The sequence below is a fragment of the Manis javanica genome, chromosome 11 (genome assembly GCF_040802235.1).
Source record: "Manis javanica isolate MJ-LG chromosome 11, MJ_LKY, whole genome shotgun sequence".
Lineage (NCBI taxonomy): Eukaryota > Metazoa > Chordata > Mammalia > Pholidota > Manidae > Manis > Manis javanica.
Window position 1 is genome coordinate 75,291,549 of NC_133166.1, and position 26,340 is coordinate 75,317,888.

At 40.6% G+C, this 26,340-nt stretch overlaps 1 protein-coding gene across 8 annotated transcripts in view; it reads left to right on the top strand.

The window, feature by feature from the left end:
* The window catches only part of SDCCAG8 (SHH signaling and ciliogenesis regulator SDCCAG8), a 271,642-nt gene that overhangs the window by 96,021 nt on the left and 149,281 nt on the right, over nt 1-26,340 (top strand). For all 8 annotated transcript variants that reach the window (XM_073216700.1, XM_073216702.1, XM_073216703.1 and 5 more), the window contains 2 exons: nt 4,296-4,434; nt 19,288-19,440. In XM_073216700.1, coding sequence (XP_073072801.1) covers nt 4,296-4,434; nt 19,288-19,440 — 292 coding nt within the window. The remainder of the gene's footprint in view (nt 1-4,295; nt 4,435-19,287; nt 19,441-26,340) is intronic.

Here is a 26,340-nt window from a genome sequence, read left to right on the forward strand (position 1 = left end):
TTTTTTCTATTGTTTTATTCTTCTCAATTTTATTTATTTCTTCTCTTATCTTTATTATGTCCCTCATTCTGCTGATCTTAGGCCTCATTTGTTCTTCTTTTTCCAATTTCGATAATTGTGACATTAGACTATTCATTTGGGATTGTTCTTCCTTCTTTAAATATGCCTGGATTGCTATATGCTTTCCTCTTAAGACTGCTTTCACTACATCCCACAGAAGTTTGGGCTTTTGTGTTGTTGTTGTGATTTGTTTCCATATATTGCTTGATCTCTATTTTGATATGGTCATTGATCCACTGATTATTTAGAAGCATGTTGTTAAGCCTCCATGTGTTTGTGAGCCTTTTTGCTTTCTTTGTACAATTTATTTCTAGTTTTGTACCTTTGTGGTCTGAAAAGTTGGTTGGTAGAATTTCAATCTTTTGGTATTTCCTGAGGCTCTTTTTGTGGCCTAGTATATGGTTTATTCTTGAGAATGTTCCATGTGCTCTTGAGAAGAATGTGTATCCTGTTGCTTTTGGATGTAGAGTTCTATAGATGTCTACTAGGTCCATCTGTTCTAGTGTGTTGTTCAGTGCCTCCGTGTCCTTACTTATTTTCTATCTGGTGGATCTGTCCTTTGGAGTGAGTGGTGTGTTAAAGTCTCCCAAAATGAATGCATTGCATTCTGTTTTCTCCTTTAATTCTGTTAGTATTTGTTTCACATATGTTGGTGCTCCTGTATTGAGTGCATATATGTTTATAATGGTTATATCCTCTTGTTGGACTGAGCCCTTTATCATTATGTAATGTCCTTCTTTATGTCTTGTGACTTTCTTTGTTTTGAAGTCTATTTTGTCTGATACTAGTACTGCAACAGCTGCATTTTTCTTCCTGTTGTTTGCATGAAATATCTTTTTTCATCCCTTGAATTTGAAGCTGTGCATGTCTTTGGGTTTGAGATGAGTCTCTTGTAAGGAGCATATAGATGGGTCTTGCTTTTTTATCCATTCTATTACTCTGTGTCTTTTGATTGGTGCATTCAGTCCATTTACATTTAGGGTGATTATTGAAAGATATGTACTTATTGCCATTGCATGCTTTAAGTTTGTGGTTACTGAAGGTTGAAGGTTAGCTTCTTCTACCTTACTGTGTAACTTAACTTGCTTATTGGGCTATTATAAACATAGTCTGATGCTTCTTTATTTCTCTCCCTTCTTATTCCTCCTTCAATTTTCATATGTTGGGTGTTTTGTTCTGTGCTCTTTTTAGGAGTGCTCGCATCTATAGCAGTCCCTCTAAAATACCCTGTAGAGGTGGTTTGTGGGAGGCAAATTCCCTCAACTTTTGCTTGTCTGGGAATTGTTTAATCCCTCCTTCCTATTTAAGTGATAATCGTGCTGGATACAGTACCCTTGGTTCAAGGCCCTTCTGTTTCATTGCATTAAATATATCATGCCATTCTCTTCTGGCCTGTAAGGTTTCTGTTGAGAAGTCTGATGATAGCCTGATGGGTTTTCCTTTGTAGGTGACCTTTTTTCTCTCTGGCTGCCTTTAATACTCTGTCCTTGTCCTTGATCTTTGACATTTTAATTATTATGTGTCTTGGTGTTGTCCTTCTTGGGTCTCTTCTGTTGAAAGTTCTGTGTGCTTCTGTGGTCTGAGCAACTATTTCCTCCCCCAGTTTGGGGAAGGTCTCAGCAATTATTTCTTCAAAGACACTTTCTATCCCTTTTTTTCTCTTTTCTTCTTCTGGTTCCCGTATAATGTGGATATTGTTCCTGTTGGATTTGTCACACAGTTCTCTTAATATTGTTTCATTTCTGGAGATCCTTTTATTTCTCTCTGTATCAGCTTCTATGCCTTCCTCTTCTCTGATTTCTAGTCCACTGATATACTCTTGCATCCCATCCATTCTGCTTTTAAGTCCTTCCAGAGATTGTTTTATTTCTGTAGTCTCTGTCTGTACTTGCTCCTTTAGCTCTTCCACATTTCTCTGAGATCCATCAGCATGTTTATGATTTTTATTTTGAATTCTTTTTCAGGGAGACTGGTTTGGTCTGTCTCTGCAGATCCTCTCTTAGGGGTTGTCTGGACTATTTTGGACTGGACTAAATGTTTTTGCCTTTTCATGGTGATAGCGGTGGCTGTAGGTGGGTTGCGGGTGTGTCAGCTGGGAGAAGAAAGTCCTTTCCTGCTTGCTGGATGCCTTGCCCTACTCCGCTGCCTGTGTCAGTTACCTGCACTCCTGGAGCAGCCACCGGGTTAATCCCCTAAGCTGCTGTGGGCCGGGTCTCCATCAGAGCAGCGCAGATCCCTGTGGGTAGTAGCAGGCATGCGAGGTGCTCTCCTCCACGATAGCGGTGCCCCTGCCAGGCAGCTGTGTGCCAGCAGCGGCCTTTCAGTCTGCCCCGGGTGGCTGTGCATTGGTCTGGGATTCCATTTGGCTGCTGGGAGCACAGCTGCTCCCTCTGGCACCTCTGCAGGTGCGCACGGACCTCTCCTGTGCCCCTCTGGCGCTGCTGCTGACAAGCGTGGTCCGCTCCCAGGCCGCTCAGTCACCACTGCTGCAGTCTCGCACTGGCCTCTTCCCGGGCCCCTCTCGTGCTGCCGTCACTGGTGCACACAGGCCGCTCCTGGGCTGCTCAGTCGCTGCCACCACGGGCTCACGTGGTCCTCTCTGGGCTCCTCTGGTGCTGCTGCCACTGGCGCACACAGGCCGATCCCAGGTTGCTTGGTCACTGCTGCGTTGGGCTCACACAGGCCGCTCCTGGTCCCCTCTGGGGCCTCCAGCACACGCGGGCCTCTCCCAGTTCCCTCTGGCGCTGCCGCCCTTGGCGCGCTCTGCCACTCTCCTACTACTGGGCCGGTGTGTCAGGGTCTGCGCCAGTTGAGGAAACAACTGGCAGGCTGCTTAGTGCCGTGAGGGGCTTCAGAGCTGCACTGCCGCCCAGGGGGTTAGGGAGCCTTAAATTCCCCAGGATTCCCAGCTGCTGACTAAGTGTGCCGGGACGACTTCGTCCAGCTGTGGGGTCCCTGTCTCTTTAAGACTTGCAAAAAGTACTCTCTTTTATTTTGTCTCAGGGGTGCCAGTTGCAGGGACCTGCCCGCAGGTTTTGCTTTTCCTTTTTTCTAATATCCAGCACCCCATGCACCTTGTGTCTGTGCTCTGGGTGCGGATTTCTAGAGCTGGTTGTTCAGCAGTCCTGGGGCTTTCACTCCCTCCCCATTCCAACTCCTTTCTTCCCCCCAGTTCTGGGGTGGGGGGCATTTGGATCCTACCTGGCCGTGGCTTGTATCTTACCCCCTTTGTGTGACGTTGAGTTCTCGCAGATGTAGACGTATCCTGGCTGTTGTACTGTATCCACTGGTGTCTCTTTTAGGAATAGTATTTATTATATTTTCATAAATATATATGTTTTTGAGAGGAGATTTCCACTGAACTACTCATGCCGCCATCTTGGCTTCACCCCACCCCCACCCCCACCCACTGGTCATTTTTATCCAGTGGATAAGTTCCAAATATCCTGGACTCTCTCACATGGAATTTATTTAACCCATGAGATTGGAACCTGCTTTTTTACATGCCAAAGCATTTGGGCATTCCATTCAATTCTGTCCCCCCAAAATAGGTTAGCTTAGGGCAGTTCTGACAATTGCTGGGGAGGGAGTGGGGTTAGGCAAGGCTCATCCCAGCTGGAGCAGGTTTGGATAAATTATGACCATTTTCTCATAACCAGGGCATTTGAGGGATTCAACAGGACTTCCCATTGAAAGAATAAATGTGTTCATAAGTCAGTGAAAGAATGTAGTGAAAAAGAAGAGTGAAAATGAGGATTGCGGAGGAAGAAAAGAAGGGAAGGATATATATTTGTTCAAGTAAATGCAAGGAGGGCTGCTAGTGTACTTGGAGCCATGGGAGCCCCGTCTTAACATGTTTACTTATACTTGGAGGGGTGATCCCCACTTCTCTGCTTTGCTGATTTCTTATTCCTTTTCCACTCCCCTCCCCCTTCTAATTTTAAGCTAATTTACTCTTCTCTGGGCTCTGCTCTGCAGCCTGCAGCCTGCAGTCCTCACAATCGGGTGTTGTCGCACCCAGATGCGTTGGACCATGAGTGCTCACAGCTCTGCTGGCCACTGCACCGGCTGCTGGCCAAGCGAGGACAGAGGGGCTTTCTCTGGGGGCTGCTTTCATATGCCCAGCACCAGTGCCCTGGCTCTTCTCAGGCTTATTAATGCTTTTTCCTTCCTGACTTACAAATACACGAGTGTTTGATCATTTCTTGCTTTGAATGTTCTTTTTGTGCTGACAGAGAAAGAGATGACTTAATGTCTGCACTACTTTCCGTAAAGGGCAGCTTGCCAGATGTGCAGCAGAGAGAAGCACGTGCTTATGAGCAGGTGAAGCAAGCGGTGCATATGACTGAGGAAGCCAATTTTGAAAAAACCAAGGTAAGTCTAACAAGATTAAAATACAGGCATGCCGTGATTGCCCTGTTTTCGTTGCTGAGTATTTCTTTGCTTATTCTTGTATAACTACACTCTTTTTTTCCAAACATCTGAAGTGAATGCCAATCTATTAATGTTGACTTTTCTATGAAACAGATTTACTATGTGGGAAATTCTTATTCCTCTGCAAATTTGCTTGTTACATCACTGTTCAGGGACTAGAGTACAATGTGGTAAAGTACTTTAAGAGACTCCTTTGCTTAATCTTTTTATTTGCTAATCATTTTTATGCTGTGAAAATCATAATACTCATAGTCTGCCATCTGTATGGGTTCTTGTATGACTAAGACTAAGGCTTTTCCTCTATACCTGGGAAATTTTGAGGACATCCAAATGCCACATCCAATGAGACATGTGTGTTTAGTAGAATCCTCAGCTATTACTGTGACTCCTTGTATGCTAAGTCAAACACATTAATAATGATAATGACAGTAATAGTTAACAGCAATCAGGCGGTGTTCTGAAGACATGGAATAATAGGAGGTTACTACTGATTCATTGCTATTTGGGGGCCACAGCATCCTCCATTAAAGCCTGTTATGTATTTTCCCTAGAAACACCAGCCACACTTCAAGGGCATGATAGGCACCTGCAGCGAGTGCCTACTGTTTGGGGCAGTGCAGATAAAGAACGTTTCCAACATCACAGAAAGCTCTTCTGGATAGCATTGGTCTAAATTATATAGTAATATCAGCATTTATTAATATATTAGACTATTCAACTGTGTATTAAGCTGCTTCTCAGTCATTGCCTTATCCATTTGCCTCTGGCCAGTGCATCTCTAAATCTCCCAGACTATTTGATTCTCACTGTTCACGTTGCTAATGCCTCTGCACCTGCTGAAACTCATGTTCATCCAAACTCCCTAGCACACTTTAATGTTTCCTCAGACACTTCTGTTTCATCATTTGTGCTGAATTTAGCTGTCCCTTGATGATATCATGACCTTCGAAACCTCCAGTGAAGGTCTTTTGCCACCCATTTCCTCTCATCTGGCCATGGCGGAGGAATCAGCTTTTCCTTCACTCCTCCCTGCCATTCCCAGGACTGTTTTGGCATCTACTTTCAGTTACCATTCCTCTCTGCAGTTAGGTTACCACTCCTCTTTGAAATGATTGTTGTCTCTTCTCTCCCATATTGTAATCAATATAAACTCTCAATCTATAAGTTACTAATTATACTTTTTTTAAAAAAGTAAAATCATCCATTTTATTACTTGGGTTTATAAAATACTTACAGGATCTTCAACACTTTTAAGATCTTTCATATCTGATCCTTTTTCCCCCTTGTCTTTATCCATTCAGGCTGCTGTGAGAAAAGTACCATAGGCTGGGTGGCTTGAAAGACATTTATTTCTCACAGTTCTGGAGGCTGGAAGTCCAAGATCAAGGCACCAGCAGATTGTGTGTCTGCTGAGAGCCTGCTCTCTGGTTCAGAGGTGGCTCTCTTCTTTCTGTTCTCACATGGAGGAAGGTACAGGGAAGCTCATGGAGCCTCTTTTATAAGGGCATAATCCCATCCATGAGACTCCACTCTATGACCTAAGCACCCCCAGAGGCCTCACCTCCAAACGCCATCACATTGGAGGTCTTTCAAGCTATGAACTTGGTGGCCACAGACAGTCTGTGGCACCCTGCACCTTATCTCCATTCACCTTTCTAAAAGATTTCTACATTCACGTTAAATGTAACACCTCAGCCCAACACACATTGGCCTCCTTAAAGCTAGCATTTTCCTGTATTCAGCTGTAACTGCACATGAATTGAAGTGTCTGTGAGATTCCTGACTCTGAAACCACTCTCTCTGACCAGGGCAGTTTTAGGTCTTTCCCCTTATTACAGGTAAATCTACTCAGTGTTCCCATGCCTACCTCTAGCCTCCTCTCCTGTCTCATTTATCTGTTGTCTCCGGGCTGGTCTTCTCTTTCCATTTAAATACGGATTTTACAGTCCCAGACTGAACTCATTGTATTCATTCCCCTGAACTTGTATGTTCTCTGCTTGTTGGATGGCACCTTTGTGCACTACCGTGCCCTGCCTGGGAGGCTAAATGTTGTCCTCTGCTTCATTTAGAAAAGCAACATTAACAGATTGGTATTTATGATATCCCCTTGACATCTGAAACTCTCTACAACCAAATTATTCTCTCTACCTTCCTCTGTACTCCTTTTTCTTCTGCCATTTTCAGGTAATGACATCATCATCTTACCAACAGCCCTGGTTTGCATCCTTTAAGATATCTTGGCTCATCCCCATCCCTCACCCTGGACATCCAGTCAGTTGCCCACCTCATTCTCTCTTTATAGCCCCTTGCTGAGCTGTGCCTGCCCTACCACCCCTTCCATTCCCATGCCCCTGCCCTGGTTCGTCTTCATGTCCTCTTCTGAAACCTGTGCAGATCGCAGAAGCCTTCTGGTTGTCTCCTTCAGATCTCTTCCAGTTCCAGCCCCTTCCAGTATCTCTCACATTGTGGCCAAAGTCTACTTGAATTGTAAATCTCCCTGTTCAGGTAGCTCCCCTCTTGTAGTAGAATAAAAGACCAAGTCCTTAGTGTGACCTTCCAGATCTTTCACATTATGGCCCCACTCTAACTTTTCCAACTGTATCTTCCACTACATTCCTTTCATGTAACCTGTGCTGTTTACTGAATGTAACCTACAATTGACAGTTTCCGTGAATTGGGAAAGCATGCTGTAGGCTTTTCTGCACTGTACCCTTTTGTGAAATATGTCTTCAGCCTAGGAGGCTCAACTTAGGTGGCAGTCTATACCCAAACATTTCCCTAGCCCCTTATTGTTTGAATTACTCTCTTCCTCCTTTATATTCCTTTTCAGCTGTGTATATTTGTGCTATTTACAGAGCTCTCTCCACTAAAACACCCTAAAAGACAAGACAGGTCTATGACATCTTATTATTGTATTCCTCACATTGCCACTTATGATTCATTGCATGATAAATGTTTGTTAAATTGAAACCAATTATTAGCTTTAAATATTAATAGGAATTTTGTAATTAGTGCATTTAAAAATTTAACAGTTAAGAACTAGAGAGATGATTATGTATTGTAAATCTATTGCATTTTTCACTCAATTAGTAATAAAACAGTGACTGATTTTTAAGCAGTGTACAAAATGCAGTGCAGTTCTAGTATGTACATTAAAACACATTTGGAATTTTGCTTTCTGAAAGTAAAAAGTGAAACAGCATTATGTTTTAATTTTAAAGCCACTTTATATATTCCTGACATGTGAAAAGGTTACTTTGTTCTTACAGTTCCTTGACATTTGTTGCCATCTAGTGTTCCATTTTGCATACTGCATGCTAAGCAAATAGGAATTAAATATTTACATTTATAGTGGCAGTGAAAACATATGAGGATTTCATAAGAAAGTATATCTATAACGTGAGAAAATTTTAATGCCATGCATAGACTGAGTCATACAACTGCCTTGGATCCAGTCCCTCTACAGCCGCTTTCTGGATCTGGGATCTTGGGCAAGTTTCTTAATGTCTCAAAGCCTCAGACTTTTCAGCTGAGTGATAAGAACCACTTAAAACTTAGTGAAGGAGGAAGAGCCAAGATGGCGGTGTGAGCAAGACAGTGGAAATATCCTCTCAAAAACATATATATTTTTGAAAAGACAACAAATACAACTATTCCTAAAAGAGAGACCAGAAGATACAATACAACAGCCAGGCTACATCTACACCTGCAAGAACCCAGCGCCTCACGAAGGGGGTAAGATACAAGCCACGGCCCAGCGGGACCTGAGTGCGCCCTCCACCCCAGCTCCCCAGTGGGAGGAGAGGAGTCCGAGTGGGGAGGGAGAGGGAGCCGAGGACTGCTAAATACCCAGCCCTAGTCATCCACACTGGGAGCGCAGACACACAGTGCATGGTGTGCTGGATACAAGGGAAACGGAACAGTAAAACCTGCGAGCAGGTCCCCACAGCCAGAGCCCCTGGGACAAAAGAAAAGCGAGTGCTTTTTGAAAGTCTTAAATGGACAGGGGCCTCACAGCTGGATGGAAGCATCCTGGCACACTCAGCCCAGCAACTGGGGGTCCCAGAAAACTCCAGGCGCCCTAACCCTCTGGGCAGCAGGGCAGCTTGGAGGCCCCTCACGGTGATAAACAGCCTACCGCCTGTTCTCCCACTGGTGCAGCCCTGCCATAGCAGAGCAACAGCCTGAAAGTGGCCACACCCACAGCAACCACGCAGAGCTTACTCCACAGTGGCCTGGGCAAGAATCAAAGACCCCGTCTGCATGCAACTGCCCAGCTCAACATGCTAGGGGTCGCTGTTTTCCCAGGAAAAGAAGGCCAGGAGCAAGTGGAAAGGGACTTGTTTCTCCCAGCTGACACATGCACCAACTGCCTACGACTACCTCTATCAACATGAAAAGGCAGAAGAATTTGATACAGATCAGACTAACCCAGACATCCTCCCCTGAGAGAGAATCTGGGAAGATAGATTTAACAAATCTACCTGAAAAAGAATTCAACATAAAGGTCATAACCATGCTGATGGACTTGCAGAGAAATATGCAAGAGCTAAGGAGAGAGAATACAGAAATAATACAATCTCAGGAAGGACTTAAAAGCAGAATGGACGAGATCCAAGAGGCCAATGATGGAATAGAAATCAGAGAACAGGAACGCAGAGAAGCTGACGCAGAGAGAGATAAAAGGATCTCCAGGAATGAAAGAATATTAAGAGAACTGTGTGACCAATAGAAACAGAACAATATCCATATCGTAGGGGTACCATAAGAAGAAGAGAGAGAGAAAGGGATAGAAAGTCTCTTTGAAGAAATAATTGCTGGAAACTTCCCCAAACTGGGGGAGGAAATAGCCTCTCAGAACACAGAAGCAAACAGAACTCCTAACACAAGGGACCCAAGGAGGACAACACCAACACACATAATAATTAAAATGGCAAAGATTAGACAAGGACAGAGTATTAAAGGCAGCCAGAGAGAGAAAAAAGGTCACCTACAAAGGAAAACCCATCAGGCTATCATCAGACTTCTCAACAGAAACCTTACAGGCCAGAAGAGAATGGCATGATATACTTAATGCAATGAAACAGAAGGGCCTTGACTCAAGGATACTGTATCCAGCATGATTATCATTTAAATAGGAAGGAGGGATTAAACAATTCCCAGCCAAGCAAAAGTTGAGGGAATTTGCCTCCTACAAACCACCTCCACAGGGTATTCTAGAGGGACTGCTCTAGATGGAAGCACTCCTTTGGCTAAATAGATGTCACCAGAGAAAATAAAATCACAGCAAAGAAAGCAGAACAATCAAATACTAACTGAAGACAAAAAATAAAATCAACTACCCACAAAAGCAGTAAAAGGAAACACAGAAGAGCATAAAACAACAACAACAACAACAAAATTCCTAACATACAAAGAATGGAGGAGGAGGAATAAGAAGGGAGAGAAATAAAGAATCATTAGACTGTGTTTATAATAGCTCAATAAGTGAGTTAAGTCAGACAGTAAGACAGTAAAGAAGCTAACCTTGAACCTTTGGAAACCACGAACCTAAAGCCTTCAATGGCAATAAGTACATATCTTTCAATAATCACCCTAAATGTAAATGGACTGAATGCACCAATCAAAAGACACAGAGTAATAGAATGGATAAAAAAGCAAGACCTATCTATATGCTGCTCACAAGAGACAAGCCTCAAACCCAAAGACATGCACAGACTAAAAGTGAAGGAATGGAAGAAGATATTTCATGCAAACAATGAGAAAAAAGCAGGTGTTTCAGTATTAGTATCAGACAAAGTAGACTTCCAAACAAAGAAAGTCACAAGACATAAAGAAGGACATTATATAATGATAAAGGGGTCAATCCAACATGAGGATATAACCATTATAAATAAATATGCACCCAATACAGGAGCACCAACATATGTGAAACAAATACTAACAGAATTAAAGGAGGAAATAGAATGCAATGCATTCGTTTTAGGAGACTTCAACACACCACTCACTCCAAAGGACAGATGCACCAGACAGAAAATAAGTAAGGACACAGAGGCACTGAACAACACACTAGAACAGATGGACCTAATAGACATCTAAGAACTCTACACCCAAAAGCAACAGGATACACATTCTTCTCAAGTGCACATGGAACATTCTCCAAAATAGACCACATACTAGGCCACAAAAAGAGCCTCAGTAAATTCAAAAAGATTGAAATCCTACCAACCAACTTCTCAGACCACAAAGGTATAAAACTAAAAATAAATTGTACAAAGAAAGCAAAAAGGTTCACAAACACATGGAGGCTTAACAACATGCTCCTAAATAATCAGTGGATCAATGACCATATCAAAATAGAGATCAAGCAATATATGGAAACAAATGACAACAACAGCACTAAGCCCCAACTTCTGTGGGACGCAGCGAAAGCAGTCTTAAGAGGAAAGTATATAGCAATCCAGGCACACTTGAAGAAGGAAGAACAATCCCAAATGAATAGTCTAACATCACAATTATTGAAACTGGAAAAAGAAGAACAAATGAGGCCTAAAGTCAGCAGAAGGAGGCACATAATAAGAATCAGAGAAGAAATAAATAAAATTGAGAAGAATAAAACAATAGAAAAAATCAATGAAACCAAGAGCTGGTTCTTTGAGAAAATAAACAAAATAGATCAGCCCCTAGCCAGACTTATGAAAAGAAAAAGAGAATCTACACACATCAACAGAATCAGAAATGAGAAAGAAAAAATCACGACAGACCCCACAGAAATACAAAGAAATACAAAGAGAATACTACAAAAAACTAAATGCTAACAAGCTGGAAAACCTAGAAGAAATGGAAAACTTCCTAGAAAAATACAACCTTCCAAGACTGACCAAGGAAGAAACAGAAAATCTAAATAGACCAGTTACCAGCAAAGAAATTGAATCAGTAATCAAAAAACTACACAGCAGCAAAACCCCCGGGCCAGATGTATTTACTGCAGAGTTTTATCAGACATACAGAGAAGACATAATACCCATTCTCCTTAAAGTTTTCCAAAAAACAGAAGAAGAGGGAATACTTCCAGACTCATTCTATGAAGGCAACATCACCCTAATATCAAAACCAGGCAAAGACCCCAATAAAAAAGAAAATTACAGACCAATATCCCTGATGAACATAGCTGCAAAAATACTCAACAAAATATTAGCAAACCGAATTCAAAAGTACATCAAGAGGATCATGCACCATGATCAAGTGGGATTCATCTCAGGGCTGCAAGGATGGTACAACATTCAAAAATCCATCAACATCATCCACCACATCAACAAAAACAAGGACAAAAATCACATGATCATCTCCATAGATGCTGAAAAAGCATTCGACAAAATTCAACATCCATTCATGATAAAAGCTCTCAGCAAAATGAGTATAGAGGGCAAGTACCTCAACGTAATAAAGGCCATATATGAAAAACCCACAGCCGACATCATACTGAACAGTGAGAGGCTGAAAGCATTTCCTCTAAGATTGGTAACAGGACAGGGACGTCCACTCTCCCCACTGTTATTCAACATAGTACTGGAGGTCCTAGCCTTGGCAATTAGACAAAACAAAGAAATACAGGGAATCCAGATCGGTAAAGAAGAAGTTAAACTGTCACTATTTGCAGATGACATTATATTTTACATAAAAAACCCTAAAGAGTCCACTCCAAAACTACTAGAACTGATATCGGAATACAGCAAAGTTGCAGGATACAAAATTAATACACAGAAATCTGTAGCTTTCCTATACACTAACAATGAACTAATAGAAGGAGAAACCAGGAAAACAATTCCATTCACAACTGTATCAAAAAAAATAAAATAACCAAGGAAGTGAAAGACCTATACCCCGAAAACTACAAGACATTTTTAAGAGAAATTAAAGAGGACACTAACAAATGGAAACTCATCCCATGCTCTTGGCTAGGAAGAATTAATATCATCAAAATGGCCCTGCCCAAAGCTATCTACAGATTTAATGCAATCCCTATCAAATTAACAACAGCATTCTTCAACGAACTGGAACAAATAGTTCAAAAATTCATGTGGAACCGCCAAAGACCCCGAAAAGCCAAAGCAATCCTGAGAAGGAAGAATAAAGTGGGAGGGATCTCGCTCCCGAGCTTCAAGCTTTACTACAAAGCCACATTAATCAAGACAATTTGGTACTGGCACAAGAACAGAGCCACAGACCAGTGGAACAGAATAGAGTCTCCAGACATTAACCCAAAGGTCAATTAATATACTGTACAGGAGCCATGGACATACAATGGGGAAATGACAGCTTCTTCAACAGCTGGTGTTGACAAAACTGGACAGCTACATGTAAGAGAATGAAACTGAATCATTGTCTAATCCCGTACACAGAAGTAAATTCGAAATGGATCAAAGACCTAAATGTAAGTCATGAAACCATAAAACTCAGAAAAAACATAGGCAAAAATCTCTTGGACATAAACATGAGTGACTTCTTCATGAACATATCTCCCCGGGCAAGGGAAACAAAAGCAAAAATGAATGAGTGGGACAATATCAAGCTGAAAAGCTTCTGTACAGCAAAGGACACCATCAATAGAACAAAAAGTTCTACAGTATGGGAAAATATATTCATAAATGACAGATCTGATAAAGGGTTGACATCCGAAATATAAAAGAGCTCACACACCTCAACAAACAAAAAGTGAACAATCCAATTAAGAAATGGGCAGAGTAGATGAACAGACAGTTCTCCAAAGAAGAAATTCAGATGGCCAACAGACACATGAAAGGATGCTCCACATTGCTAGTCATCAGAGAAATGTGAATTAAAACCACAGTGAGATATCACCTCACACCAGTAAGGATCGCCACCATCCAAAAAACAAACAACACATGTTGGAGAGGTTGTGGAGAAAAGGGAATACACTGCTGGTGGGAATGTAATTTAGTTCAACCATTGTGGAAAGCAGTATGGAGGTTCCTCAAAAAGCTCAAAATAGAGATACTGTTTGACCGAGGAATCCCACTTCTAGGAATTTACCCTAAGAATGCAGCAGCCCAATTTGAAGAAGACAGATGCACCCCTATGTTTATCGCAGCACTATTTACAATAGCCAATAAATGGAAGCAACCTAAGTGTCCGTCAGTAGATGAATGGATAAAGAAGATGTGGTACATATACACAATGGAATACTATTCAGCCATAAGCAGAAAACAAATCCTACCATTTGCAACAACATGGATGGAGCTAGAGGGTATTATGCTCAGTGAAATAAGCCAGGCGGAGAAAATCGAGTACCAAATGATTTCACTCATATGTGGAATATAAGAACAAAGGAAAAACTGAAGGAACAAAACAGCAGCAGAATCACAGAACCCAAGAATGGACTAACAGTTACCAAAGGGTAAGGGAGTGGGGAGGATGGGTGGGAAGGGAGGGAGAAGGGGGGAAGAAGAAAAGGGGCCTAACGATTAGCATGTATAATGTGGGGGGGGGGGCACAGGGAGGGCTGTGCAACACAGAGAAGACAAATAGTGATTTGATAGCATCTTACTACACTGATGGACAGTGACTAATGGGGTATGTGTTGGGGACTTGGTGAAAGGGGGAGTCTAGTAAACATAATGTTCCTCATATAATTGTAGATCAATGATACCAAAAAAAAAAATTTAGTGAGGGAGTTAATTAAAGCAATTTAAGCAAAAAAATATCTGGCACATAGTAAGTGATCAATAAATCTTTGTTTTTCTTTGAAAATTGTAAGTCATTACAACTGGGGATAATTTTAAAAAAGAGTAATAAATTAACCCGGGAGTAAATAAGGGTGGAAAAGCAGAGGCTTTTGCATCAATGCCTTGGTAAAGCTACAAGATGAAAAGGTTAACCAGACCTTAAACCTTCTTTTATCTGTTCAAAGGGAAATTGTTAGCTTTGGCATGAAGTTATATGAGCATGTTTATGAGATAACCCTCTGAAGAAAGATTTTTTGTAATGCCAAGTAGGTTGAATAAATAGCCCTAAAACCTTTTTTTCCTTTTCAAGTACCCAAATTATTATTTTTCTTGGATAATAGCAGAATCAGAAGCCAAGAAATAGAAATGCAAAGTATAAAGAAAATCAGGAAAGCATTGGGCATTTGATTGTAAGTACAGAGTTAGAAAATAACACTTCTTCATATGTACATTTCTGCCACAAAAGAAACACAAAGTATAAAACCTTGAAAATGGGAGATAGAGATAGACTGAGTGTTAGGTTTCTAGTGAGCAAAAAATAATAAATTACAAATCAATAGTTTGCATTATTCATAAGTTAAATGCTTAAAACATGTTGACAATCATTTGTATTTTGTGGGCCATATTTCATAAGAATGAAAACAATTTAAGAAATTTTAAGCTTATGCTTGTGAGTGTGAACACTATTATTTCTCATAAGATCTTTAATTCTTTAGTCATGAATTCTTTGACCACAAGGATTTCTAGGAACCTAACCCTGGCACTTGGGAAGGATTTTTATGTGTACTAAAATAGGTTTCCTATTTTAAAAATTGGCTCAGCTCTTTGGCTCAATAACACCAGAACCAGGAATATCAAATCCAATAAGTTATCTTTTGAAGAGTATTTTAATGTGGCCAACAGAATAACCACAAATAAAGAAATTTCCCAGAAGAGAAGACGTTTCTTAACGATTGAGCGTACTGTATGGGAGGAATAATGTGGTTTCCCAGCTTCTGGGACATACAGCCATTTCTACCGAGAAAGGGGCTGTGCTCAGAGAAAGGAAGAAGAAAGGAACTACTGAGAGAAATGGCAGCTTAGGCTTCAAATGAACTCTGTCACCCATGAGGAACTATCAGTTCATTGTAATTGACTGTTTACTAACCTAGCCTTTCAGAATTCAGTTATTATGACTTTACTGAGGGGTTAGATGAATATAATGAGGAAGTTCTAAATCAGCCAAGATTCTGGCCACCAGGAGAGGGGCCCTAGAATAAAAGACAAAACTTTAATGGAAATAGTGTATAAATATTTGTTTAGTAGACTCTCATATTCTAGTATGTAAGGTCACATTGTAATAGAGAGATTGTTGGAAAGATTAAATCATTTTCCCAATTCCAAGTGTTACTAATCCTTAATATTTTCTTCATTGTGACCAGATGTATCTATTAAAATCAAAACAAAAGAAGTTATTTTCTGTGCAATCATTGGTTATACACAAGAGTCAGCAATAACCAGTTCTTAAACTAATATTTTTATTCAGTGTTTCATTACTGTTCTCATATTTACTCATTATCATCAATGAGTAGTGGCTAGTCCTGAGATAAGGCCATTCACAAAGCCAAGGCTTCAGCACTGGTTCTGTTTAAGTGATTTACAGCTTCTTGCTTTGTGCTTTTATGTGATCTTATCTTGGCATTATCCTGTTAGGATCATTTACTGTTAGCCTCTTAGTCCTGTCAGGAACATTTACTATTCCCTGTTCCTGAATTTATTGAGTTCTTGAATTGTTTCTTTAGTTGCTTTTTATGTTGACCTGATCTTTAGATCTTCAGCTGTCCCTTTCACTATTACTGCCCTTAATAATGTTGATTCTTGAGTTCTCGTTCAATGAAAAACCTACTGATTGGATTTATTGGTTTATAGTTGGCAATCACTTTATTACTTTATGCTAATAGTATTCACTGTGTCAGCAAAAATTATGAACATTTTTACTGGATTTATATAAGTTATTTTTCACAAGAGCAGTTGTGTTCTTGTTAGGCAGAAAGGTATGAGCAGGCTGAAAAGAGGGTGGGGCCCACCAAACACTCAGGGAGTTAGTCAGATAAAGCTAGAGAGCCGGAAAGGACTTGCAGAGTTAACTCCCTTTGCAATGTGAGTTCATTCCACATGCTGTGAATCTGAGCTAACCTTGAGACTTGCTAATGCAGGTGACATAGAGCAGAGACATGGGAAAGCATCATGACAATTTTCCTAAAAATGCCAAGATATGAATAGCATAGTGAGGACAAGAGGGACTCCAGCTTAAGGCTAAGATTCCATTTTAAAAGCAGAGTTGAGAAGTTAGATTCCTAACATTATTTGTTAATCAGACAACAACCCACTCAATCTTAAGGCAGGGCAAGCAGTTTTTTAAAAAAAATTTTTTATTAAGGTATGATTGATATACACTCTTATGAAGGTTTCACATGAAAAAACAATGTGGTTACTGCATTTACCCATATTATCAAGTCCCCACCCATACCCCAATGCAGTCACTGTCCATCAGTGCAGCCAGATGCCACAGATCCACTATGTGCCTTCTCTGCGCTACACTGTTCTCCCCGGGATCCCCCACACCATGTGTACTAAACATAATACCCCTTAGTCCCCTTCTCCCTCCCTCCCCACCCACCCTCTCACACCCCTCTCTTTGGTAACCACTAGTTCATTCTTGGAGTCTCTGAGTCTGCTACCATTTTGTTCCTTCGGTTTTGCCTCATTGTTATACTCCACAAATTAAGGAAATCATTTGGCATTTGTCTTTCTCTGCCTGGCTTATTTCACTGAAAGGGCAAGCAGTCTTAACTGATATATTCCCAGTGGTTGAGGGAAACCACTATCTTGGAAAGGAGCCAGATCAGTAAATTCCTTGTGTTAAGTTTATTGTACAGAATTATCTAGAGGACTGGCTGTAGATAGTAACATAATGTCACTCACCAGAGAGAGACATCATAAGACCACAAGTCAAGCTTACACCCAACAACCCCCACCCCTGCCCTTTGCCCCATTCTTGAAAGCCTTAAAAGACAGGATCCTAAGCCCTTAAGTGTGCCTCCTTTCTGAGGTTCCCTGCACTCAGCTTTCTTCAAGTGTGTTACTCTGTCCTACTTCAGATAAGTAGGGAGGGGCTCCTGAGAGCTCTGATTTGGTCTTGCAAGTTCCTGTCGCCTGGATGACCTGGACAGAACTACAGCTATATGACCATGCTCTTTAGTAGCTTGCCTAAAAATCCCCTTTCTTTGCCTTTGGGAAGGTCTAAGAACATAATCTCACTCCATCCAGTGCTCTGTGGCTCCCCCATTTCCTGGGGTGGTAGGGACTTAGTTCCCACACCATGCAGATTCAAATGGACACTGGACACCAGGTGACACTGGCTTTAGGAGTTAGCAGGGGATGTGCCCTATGCAAAGCAGCAGTTCAGGGAACTTCCCCTTCCTCTCTGCTCTATTCAAGTAAACCTGCCTTTGTCTGCCTTAACTCTGGCCCGCTCCTCCCTTGGAGTGTATTCAGTAAAACCTTAACTCTGCTTCACCACTAAGTCTCTGCCCTTCAGTTCTTTGTTGTGGTGGTGACAAGACCTGAGAAGAACAAACTTAACCTGCCCTCTGAAATTCTGAAGCACAAAAATCTCAAATTCATAACATTTCAAGCTCCAAGGGCTTAAATTATAACAATATCGTTTTTCACATCTTTTAAAATCTAATGTAAAATTTTATTTTCCAGACATTCTCAACTAGAATTGGACTTGGGACTAACTCTCTAGGAAAATCATTTTTCAGTCATATATGCTTATCAGTTAATCTGAGACAATTGAACTTTATGCTCATATTATATGCCCATGAGTATAGAAACTTTCCAGAAGAGTTTGAAAGAAATTAGGGTTTAATGCTTTCCTGATGAAGAGAAGAAAATTCACATATCCTAGATATTAATAAATGTTTTTATTATAGCTTTCACCAGAGGGAAACATAGCTATGCATAAGATTGCAGTGTTTAACTGAGACCACTTCCATCTACATTAACAACAAATGTGACTGTCAAATTTGTAATTATACACATGTAAGACATATGAGACTTGGGTTTCTTTCTGCCAATTCAGGGAAACATAGAGGTTGAAGGATATGGATATTATAGATAAGGGCCCCTAGGATGAGACTAAGACATCACAGAATGATCAGATTTTCTGTGTTAAGCATTTTAACTTTATTAGGATTTTTTAGTTGGAATTTTGAAGTTAGCTTATTGTTTTGGGTGTTATGCATGAAGATATTGTGCATGCAGCCAAAAGGAAGTTGGAGAGTTTTTTCACTTCTGGAAATTGAGAGTTGGAGATTTTGTGTAAAAGACAGTCGTGGACTTTTAAATTGCCAGAAGTGAAAGATGGTACTTTCATTTATAAAACTAAGTAGTAAATGCTGTTTTAAGTCTTACTTTATCTAAACTTTTGATTATTATCTATTTTTTACTTTAGTTATGTCTGTAAGAAATGTGAGCTAAATCATATCTTAGTTATATTTAAGTAAGCAGTTATTATGTAATGTTAAACAATAAATTCCTGTATGTAATCACAGTTATAACACCTCATTTAAAATTATTGATCTATTTATCATTTAAAGTATTCAAATAATTGTTAATCATGTGCAAATGAAAAATCAATTAAATTGGATACTTACATATTTCATGTGATATAAACATGATATATAATTGAAAATACTGGAACACTTGGTTTTTCTGACCTCTTTTTCAAAATTCAGGCTCATCTGTGACCTTCTTTAAATCTGTTACCTGAATTTTCTTAGTTGATTAGTTAATATAGCCATAATTATGAGAATTGAAATAGGTGAATAATGTAACATTTGAATATTATTTTAGGTCAATAAGTGGTATCATTAAATATAAAATTACTATAATAAACTTTATAGTGAGTTGCAACTATGTTAAATAAGATGAAAGCTTGTTTCATTTTCTCCTTATTTTTTCTAATTCTATGGTCCATTTTCACTTTGTCTTGTTCTGACAGGCTTTAATCCGGTGTGAGCAGTTGAAGAATGAACTGGAGAGGCAGACAGAGCGACTTGAAAAAGAACTTGCATCTCAGCAAGAAAAAAGAGCCTTTGAGAAAGAAATGATGAAGAAAGAAATGACAAAAGAAAAGGAAGAAATGGAATCAAAGGTACCTGCAGATTAAATTTGTTACCTACATTGCAGAGGAAATGTTTTTGGTAATTGGTAATGTCACTGATGATTCTGTAGGCTGCAATGTTGAATGAACCCTTGTAAGCAGTTGAGTTGCTTATAATTTAGAGTTCCTAAAAATTTTCTGTTTTTCTATATATTGTCAATTAAAGTTGTATTCTCCAACCTTTCCAAATGAAATAACCAGTTAGATTCCATGAAATGAGATTGTGAAATGTACTTTAATCCTGCCGTTCTGTTTTGTCCTCTCTCATGTTTGTCAGAGGAGAGCAGATGCCCTGTGATACCCAGATTTTATTTCGATCTTGACTAAAATCAAGGAGAGAAGAGTCCCCCACCTAATTCCCCACTCCCTAATTAAACTCGCAGAAGGTAGGACACATGTAGGAAACCAAATAACCAAGAAAAGGTGATTATATACACTGTATAAAATGGATTCTAACAAATTACAGGATGAAAAATGATCATAACCAGGTAAATAAATGGGAAGGAGAAATTAAAAGGAACAGGTAACATGAAATGGGCAGTGTTTGAAAAGCAGTAACAAACTGGAATACAGAGTTGAGTGGAACCTAGTTTTAAAATTACAAAGTAACCAACACAACTGATTCATGTTTTGTTTTTGTTTTGTACCCTTAATGCTGAACTCACAGCCTGTATCCTTAATGCTGTGTTGTTCTAAGATTCCAACATGAAATAATTAACTCATTTAGCAAATATCTACTGAGTAGCTGCTGTGTGTGAGGCACTTTGCAAGCCTCGGAATACGTAAAGACAAAAATCATAAATTCTGCTCAGTGAGTTAAGTTTTATGGATATCTGAGGCATTTACATAAACTCCCTTATCTTAATCCTTTTTTAAAAATTGTGCTTGTCAAAACTCAACTGTAGTTCAGTCTAACCATCTACCTTTTCCAGCCTGGATTGGTGATCTCAGTGGTGAAAACCCTACGACCTTGCAGATGGCACTACCGCACACACTTGGACTTCAGTGTCTGGGTTTCCAGTGCTGTCTGGCATTCCTCCCACACATTCTAATCTCTTACATTCATTCAGCTTTCAACAGATATCATTTGGATGGCCTAGAAATGTGGTAGTCACAGGACCAGTGCAATTCCCTTATGAAGCTTGCAGCTTAGTGGAGAGGTAGACATTAAACACATACTTCCACAAGCAGGTTTTTATTACCTCTGTGATGAAGGCACAATGGTACACAGAGGGGACTGTGAGAATGTAGGACACTCAGGTATGACCCAGTCTAGGCAGTCGTGAAAGACTTTCTTTCCTAAGATGAGATTTTGAAAGTGAGACTCAAAAGAGTTGAGTAGGAGTGGTCAGGCGAAGGGGTGAGGGAAAGAGTTTCAGACCCAGAAAACAATGCCCCCAAGACTCTGAAGCCAGAAAGCATCATACTTTCTAGGAATTTAGAGAAGGCCCAGGTGGCTGAAGCATAGGAAGTGAGGGACAGAATTGTGGGAAATGAATTTGAAGAAGTATGCAGGGACCAAATCATGAATGGTCTTAAAATCCATGTGAAGGATTTTAAATTTTATCTAAAAAGAGATGGAAAGTCATTGAATAGTTTCAAATTGGGCAGTGCCATAATGCCATTTATATTTGAGAAAAGTCATCTGTCAATAGACTGGGAGGAGAAACAGAATAAATGCATGGAGGTCAGGTGGCCATTACAGTAGTCTGGGTGGGAAGTGATGGTATCCTGGACCCATTTTCAAGGACAATTTCAAATCACTTCTATTCTCTTTAAATTCTCTACCATACACCTTTCTACTCATTTTCAGCAGACAACCTTACTTACCTAACCAAAGGAAATTGAAGCCATTAGATGGTAACCACTTCAACTATTTATCTCCCCTCATCTCTGCCTTTAAGTAGAATTTCAAGAGGACATTCTATGTCTTCACCCTGTCAGGATGGGAGAGGCTTCACTGGGTCCTGGCCCCTGCCCTGGATCTCACCCTCTTCCACCACCTCAGGGACATTGTCCTGTTAGATTCCCCCTCTCTTCTGAGTCTTTGACCTTCACCATAGCCTCTTCCTTATCAGGAAGATACTTGTAAACTTCTCTCATCTGGAGAAAGAAAGAAACTTTCTTATGATTTTGTGGTTCTCATTGGCAGCATAGTAGTGTCAAAAATCTCATTGCTCAGTCTGCAACCCAGACCAGTCAGCTGAAAACACCTGAGGGTGGGATGCAGGTGTCAGCATCTGCTGAAGTTGTACACGTGATTCCCAGGTGTGGCCAAAAGTCGGAAGCCACCTCAGTGATTCCACAGCCCTCCTCACTCTCTCTTATTAGTCAAGCTCCATGAAGGATCTGCCCACACATGTTCTTATCTTCTCACCCCTGTTCACCCTTCTGCGTACTGCATTTCAGCTTTTGTTCCCACAGCCAGTGAAGTTACCATGGCCATAGTCACTGAGGACCTCCTTGTGCTATTTTTAGTGAATATTTTTTAGTTCATTCTGTGGTTTCTCTGAATTTATGTTCTTGGTCTGGGGGACTGATAATGAGTGCCTTTTAGGTTACCCTGAGTTTAAAGTGCCTCTGAGACAATGAAAGAGACACATCCAGAAAGCAGCTTGATAGAAGGTTCTAGAGTTTAGCAGAGAGCTTTAGATTTAGATATCTTTAGCACTATCGCTGTTCTAATTTCATATATAAGATATAGATTTCTAAATCTGTAGCTCTCAAGTGAGCCCCCAAACCAGTTCACGTCCCATCCCATCCGCCCTCTCAGTGTTGTGCGTCCAGTTGCCCAGACTCAGGCTCTTGCTGTCACCTTGTCTCTCCCTCTCCCTCATTCTCCCCTGCGTTGTCACCAAGTTCTAGAGATTCAGGCCCATAAGAGTTTCCCATTGCCTCTCCATTCCACGGCCATCCATGGCTCACCCTTGGATGATTCCTGCAGCCCCCAGTGGTCTCCTTGCTCCAAGCTCACCTCTGTCCCCTCTGTTCTGTAAAGCACATTCGGGGCAATCTTTCCAGAGTGAACATGTCATATGTCTGCCTCCTGCTTTAAAATCCTTTCCTGTCTCCTTGCAACCCCTTGGATAAAATTTACAGTCCTTTAGCATAGCAAAAGGACTCTACAGTTGTCTTCCTCTCTTTGGCTCTCCAGTGTCACCTTTCTTTCCTTTTCTTCCTTGCATTGCCACCCCACTGACTTATGTGCACCTTCTCAAAGTGTAAACATGCCAATCTGCCATACTACCTTTTCACTTCAAGGTTTTGTGTGTGCTTTGCTCCCTGCCTCGGGGAATCTTCCTCTGCCCCTTCTGACTTACTCTTCAGAGTGCTCTGTGGTAACACCTCCCTTCAAAGTCTCCCAAAATTGGACTGGGAGCCTCTCCAATGGGCTCCCGTAACTCAATTTATTGAAATGTCTTGTTAAATTGTTTGTTTCTCCTAATTTCCTGGGAGACCCTTGAATATATGGTCTGTTATCATCCTCATTGCTTGGCACATTCACACAAAATGTGCTCAATATGTTACAAATCCTAATTTCAATGACTTTTGCCTGGAATTATTTACTCCAATACAACCTCATCGGGTTTGGTATACAAGAGCAGAAACTTTATTCTTTGATCAAAGAATGGAGAAGGTAAGCTCATGCTGGGAATGGCACCCTCTCCCTGAGGGAGAAAGACAGCTATCTTTCCAGGGACTGGGGGACAGAGCCTCTGAGACAACCTCTCCATCCCAGGAAAAGGTCTGAGAGTTCCTGGGACCGCTGGAGCATGTGCAGTTTCTCTGATTTTGCAGATGGCTCAAAATGTGCCTAGCAAAGTGCATCTCCTTAGTGGGCATGATTTTTACTGTTATGAGGGTATAATGAGTTACAAGCAGGTTCAAGCTGAAGCTCAGCTGCCATCTTGGGTTTCCTGGTGTTCGCCAGTTCTGCAGTGTGGCCCTAAGAATCATCAGCATCCTGTCATTTCCTGTAAGTGAGCACAGCTGAAAAGGCACGCTAGCTTTTAAGTCTTTTGTTACCTCATTTATAAGCACCACTTCAATGACAAATACATATTTGTTGAATGAATGAATATAATACAATGGGAAGAAAAAAAGCCTGTAACTTTGGAAAAGTATGACTAAAATGCGAGGATTCAGAGGCTCAGAACGGGTCCCTCTCTTCAAGAGATCATGGAAGACTGTGGAGAAGCTCCACATGGAAGCCTTTTAGCTGAGCTTCAAAGAATAGGTAGGATTTAGGAAAGCAAATATGGGGGAAGGAACACTGGCTGTACCATTATAAATAAGGTGTGGAGGGAGGTAAAGTTGTAAACTGAGTGCTCTGTGTAAGAGAAGATATCAATAGCAAAGACTACTGTTAACACTTAGGAGACTTATTTTCTGTGTTGCTCAGTGGAAACCTTTGCTTTACTGATAAAAATAGATTGATAAGAATTCCCGATAAAAAAGGACAGAGGGAAGTGGAAATGCAGCAAGCGGCATTCCAGGGACTTTGGTGTGTAACAGAACCTCGTTCTTACACTGACAATTATTTCATGAAGAAAAGTGGCAATAGAAATACAATGTATTTCTGAGTCTGAGTCATTTGTTTTGCCCCCAGTAAACCTTGGCTGACATGTAATCTTAAGGTTCTGCCCTCAGTAAAGATGTATGGAGTGAAGAGCTGAAAGTGGTCCTGCCCTGAGGGAAGTTCTTTCACCAGCAGCAGGAAGTGGCTTTGGGTAAAAGGGTTTAGGGATGGAAACCAATTTGACCTTTCTGTGACCTGAAACATTTCATTTAACCTCTCCTAATTTCAGGGGAGTAAATAATGGAGTTGATCTACTCAAGGAATTGACAGGATTAAATAAGAACATGTTTTAAAAGTACCTAATATAATACCTGGCTTAGAGTAGACATGTTATAAATTTTAGCTTGTGGCTAGTATCATGCTTACTCTTGAGAAAGGGAGAAGTAGCCTTTTTGGACAGGTTTCTTGGACTTTTGTGTTAATAAAAGCAGACAGATTAATATAAAGCCTACCCTTCTACTTAATAGCTTGAATGAAGTGGGGAAAATTACTTCTCTGAAATTTTCTGAATCTCATTTTTTTCAACTGAAAATTAAACCGATGTAATTCCTCATCAAAGGGGATTAAAAGGCTGTAAATGGCACTGCCTAGCAGAAGAAGTTAATCTAATAAGGAGACTGAGCAGTTGATCCTAACACTTTGAGTGCTCTGTGGTTCCTGCTAGAGCAAGCCACCCTTGCTCTCCTAGGGGAGTAAGGAGTGCTTTCGAGACTTGTAGATTTTTCTATCTTTTCATTATTTTTCTTCTCTCCTTCCTTCTTACTCCTTCTTCTGAAATTTCATTTGTGCAGGATGCTCTAGGAGAGCAGATGCCTCCCACCTCTACAGATTCTGAATCATCCTCCATGAACAGTACTTGCTGTGAGGTGGTTTGTTGTGTTTGGTGATGGTCCTTGCCTGCCCTGTACTGCTAGGTTTGTTAGGTCAGCCATCATCATATATTTATTAAGTGCCCCCCATGGCTTGTGTGTTTTTTTCAGTTGGTTCCCTTGATAACAGCAAAATCCGTTGGCCCACATCCAGAACGCTTGTCCTTCTTATATAGGGAGTACTGCTTTATACCATGTTCAGCATGCTAGGGACTGCTTTAGTGTAGAGATTTCTATCACACTCTCCCTGCCTGCGTGTCCTTGTCTCTGACTTGCCCCTGTCAAAGTTTAAAGGACTCACCTGATGTCGATGCCCTGGACATCCAGCAGTGTTTCAGCTGGCTGTGTTACTTCTTTCTCTGCAACAGATGTGGATGGAGAAGCTCCTGCAGTGTAATGTTGACTTCCAGATGGTAGGCATGGGGAAAAAGAAGGTGTGACAACAGGAGCAGAGGCCTCAGGAAGTGGGTGACAGGAGGAAGCAGACAGGTAGCAGGAAGAGGAAAGAAGTGATGGGTGGCAGAGGGAGGGAATCATATGGAAAGAGTGTGATGTGTACATGCTTTACAGTAGGAACTGACTCAGAATTTACAGGCAGCAAAATAAATGTCTGCATATTTGCTTCCTAAACCACACAATGTTAATACATTTACCATAAGATATAGCTCCACCTAAATATTTTTAGTACCTGATAATTGAAGTTTGCTGTTGTATGGTTCCAGAAAAGCTATAATTACACATTCATAATATGGGTACTCATGGACTTGAATGTTTAAATTAAGGAAATTAAATTAATATTTTCTATTTGTTACATTTAACTTCTTTTAACCTTTAATTTTAGATTCAGCTTATAATATGCATTAAGATAGCTCATAGCTTGGTATTAGTAAAACTAATTTTATGTGCAAACTAGATTTCTAGCTGATCTTTTGATGACAAGAAGGACATGTAAACAACTATTAGTCAAATAAACTATTCTTCACGATCCCCAGAAAGTTAATGAGTACGTCTGCCATCTAATCAGCAAATGGCTACCAGGGCTCATTATTTCAGTTATTGATTTCAGCTGTACAACTGAATTTACACCCATATCAGTGCAAAACAGTAGGCTTCAAATATTATTTCAAATTTGTTACTTGTTCTTGTTTTAGCAGATTAAAAACTGATAGATATTGTTATCTGTTTTGCTCTGGAGGAGGGTAGCATTTTTCTTCATCTTAAAACTGATAATATAAGTGAGGAATTAAGAGCCTAGAGAATTGTGACTTACTGGAGCAGAGTAAAATGTAATTGCAAACAAAAATCTGAGATCTGAAAAGCATTTCTAACCCTGGGAGAAAAACTAAGGATCTGATATACAGAGTCTCTCAGAAAGCCGTTTATTCTTATCATTCATTCATTCACCAAATTTGGTGCTTCTCAAGAACATACCCTTGAGGAGCT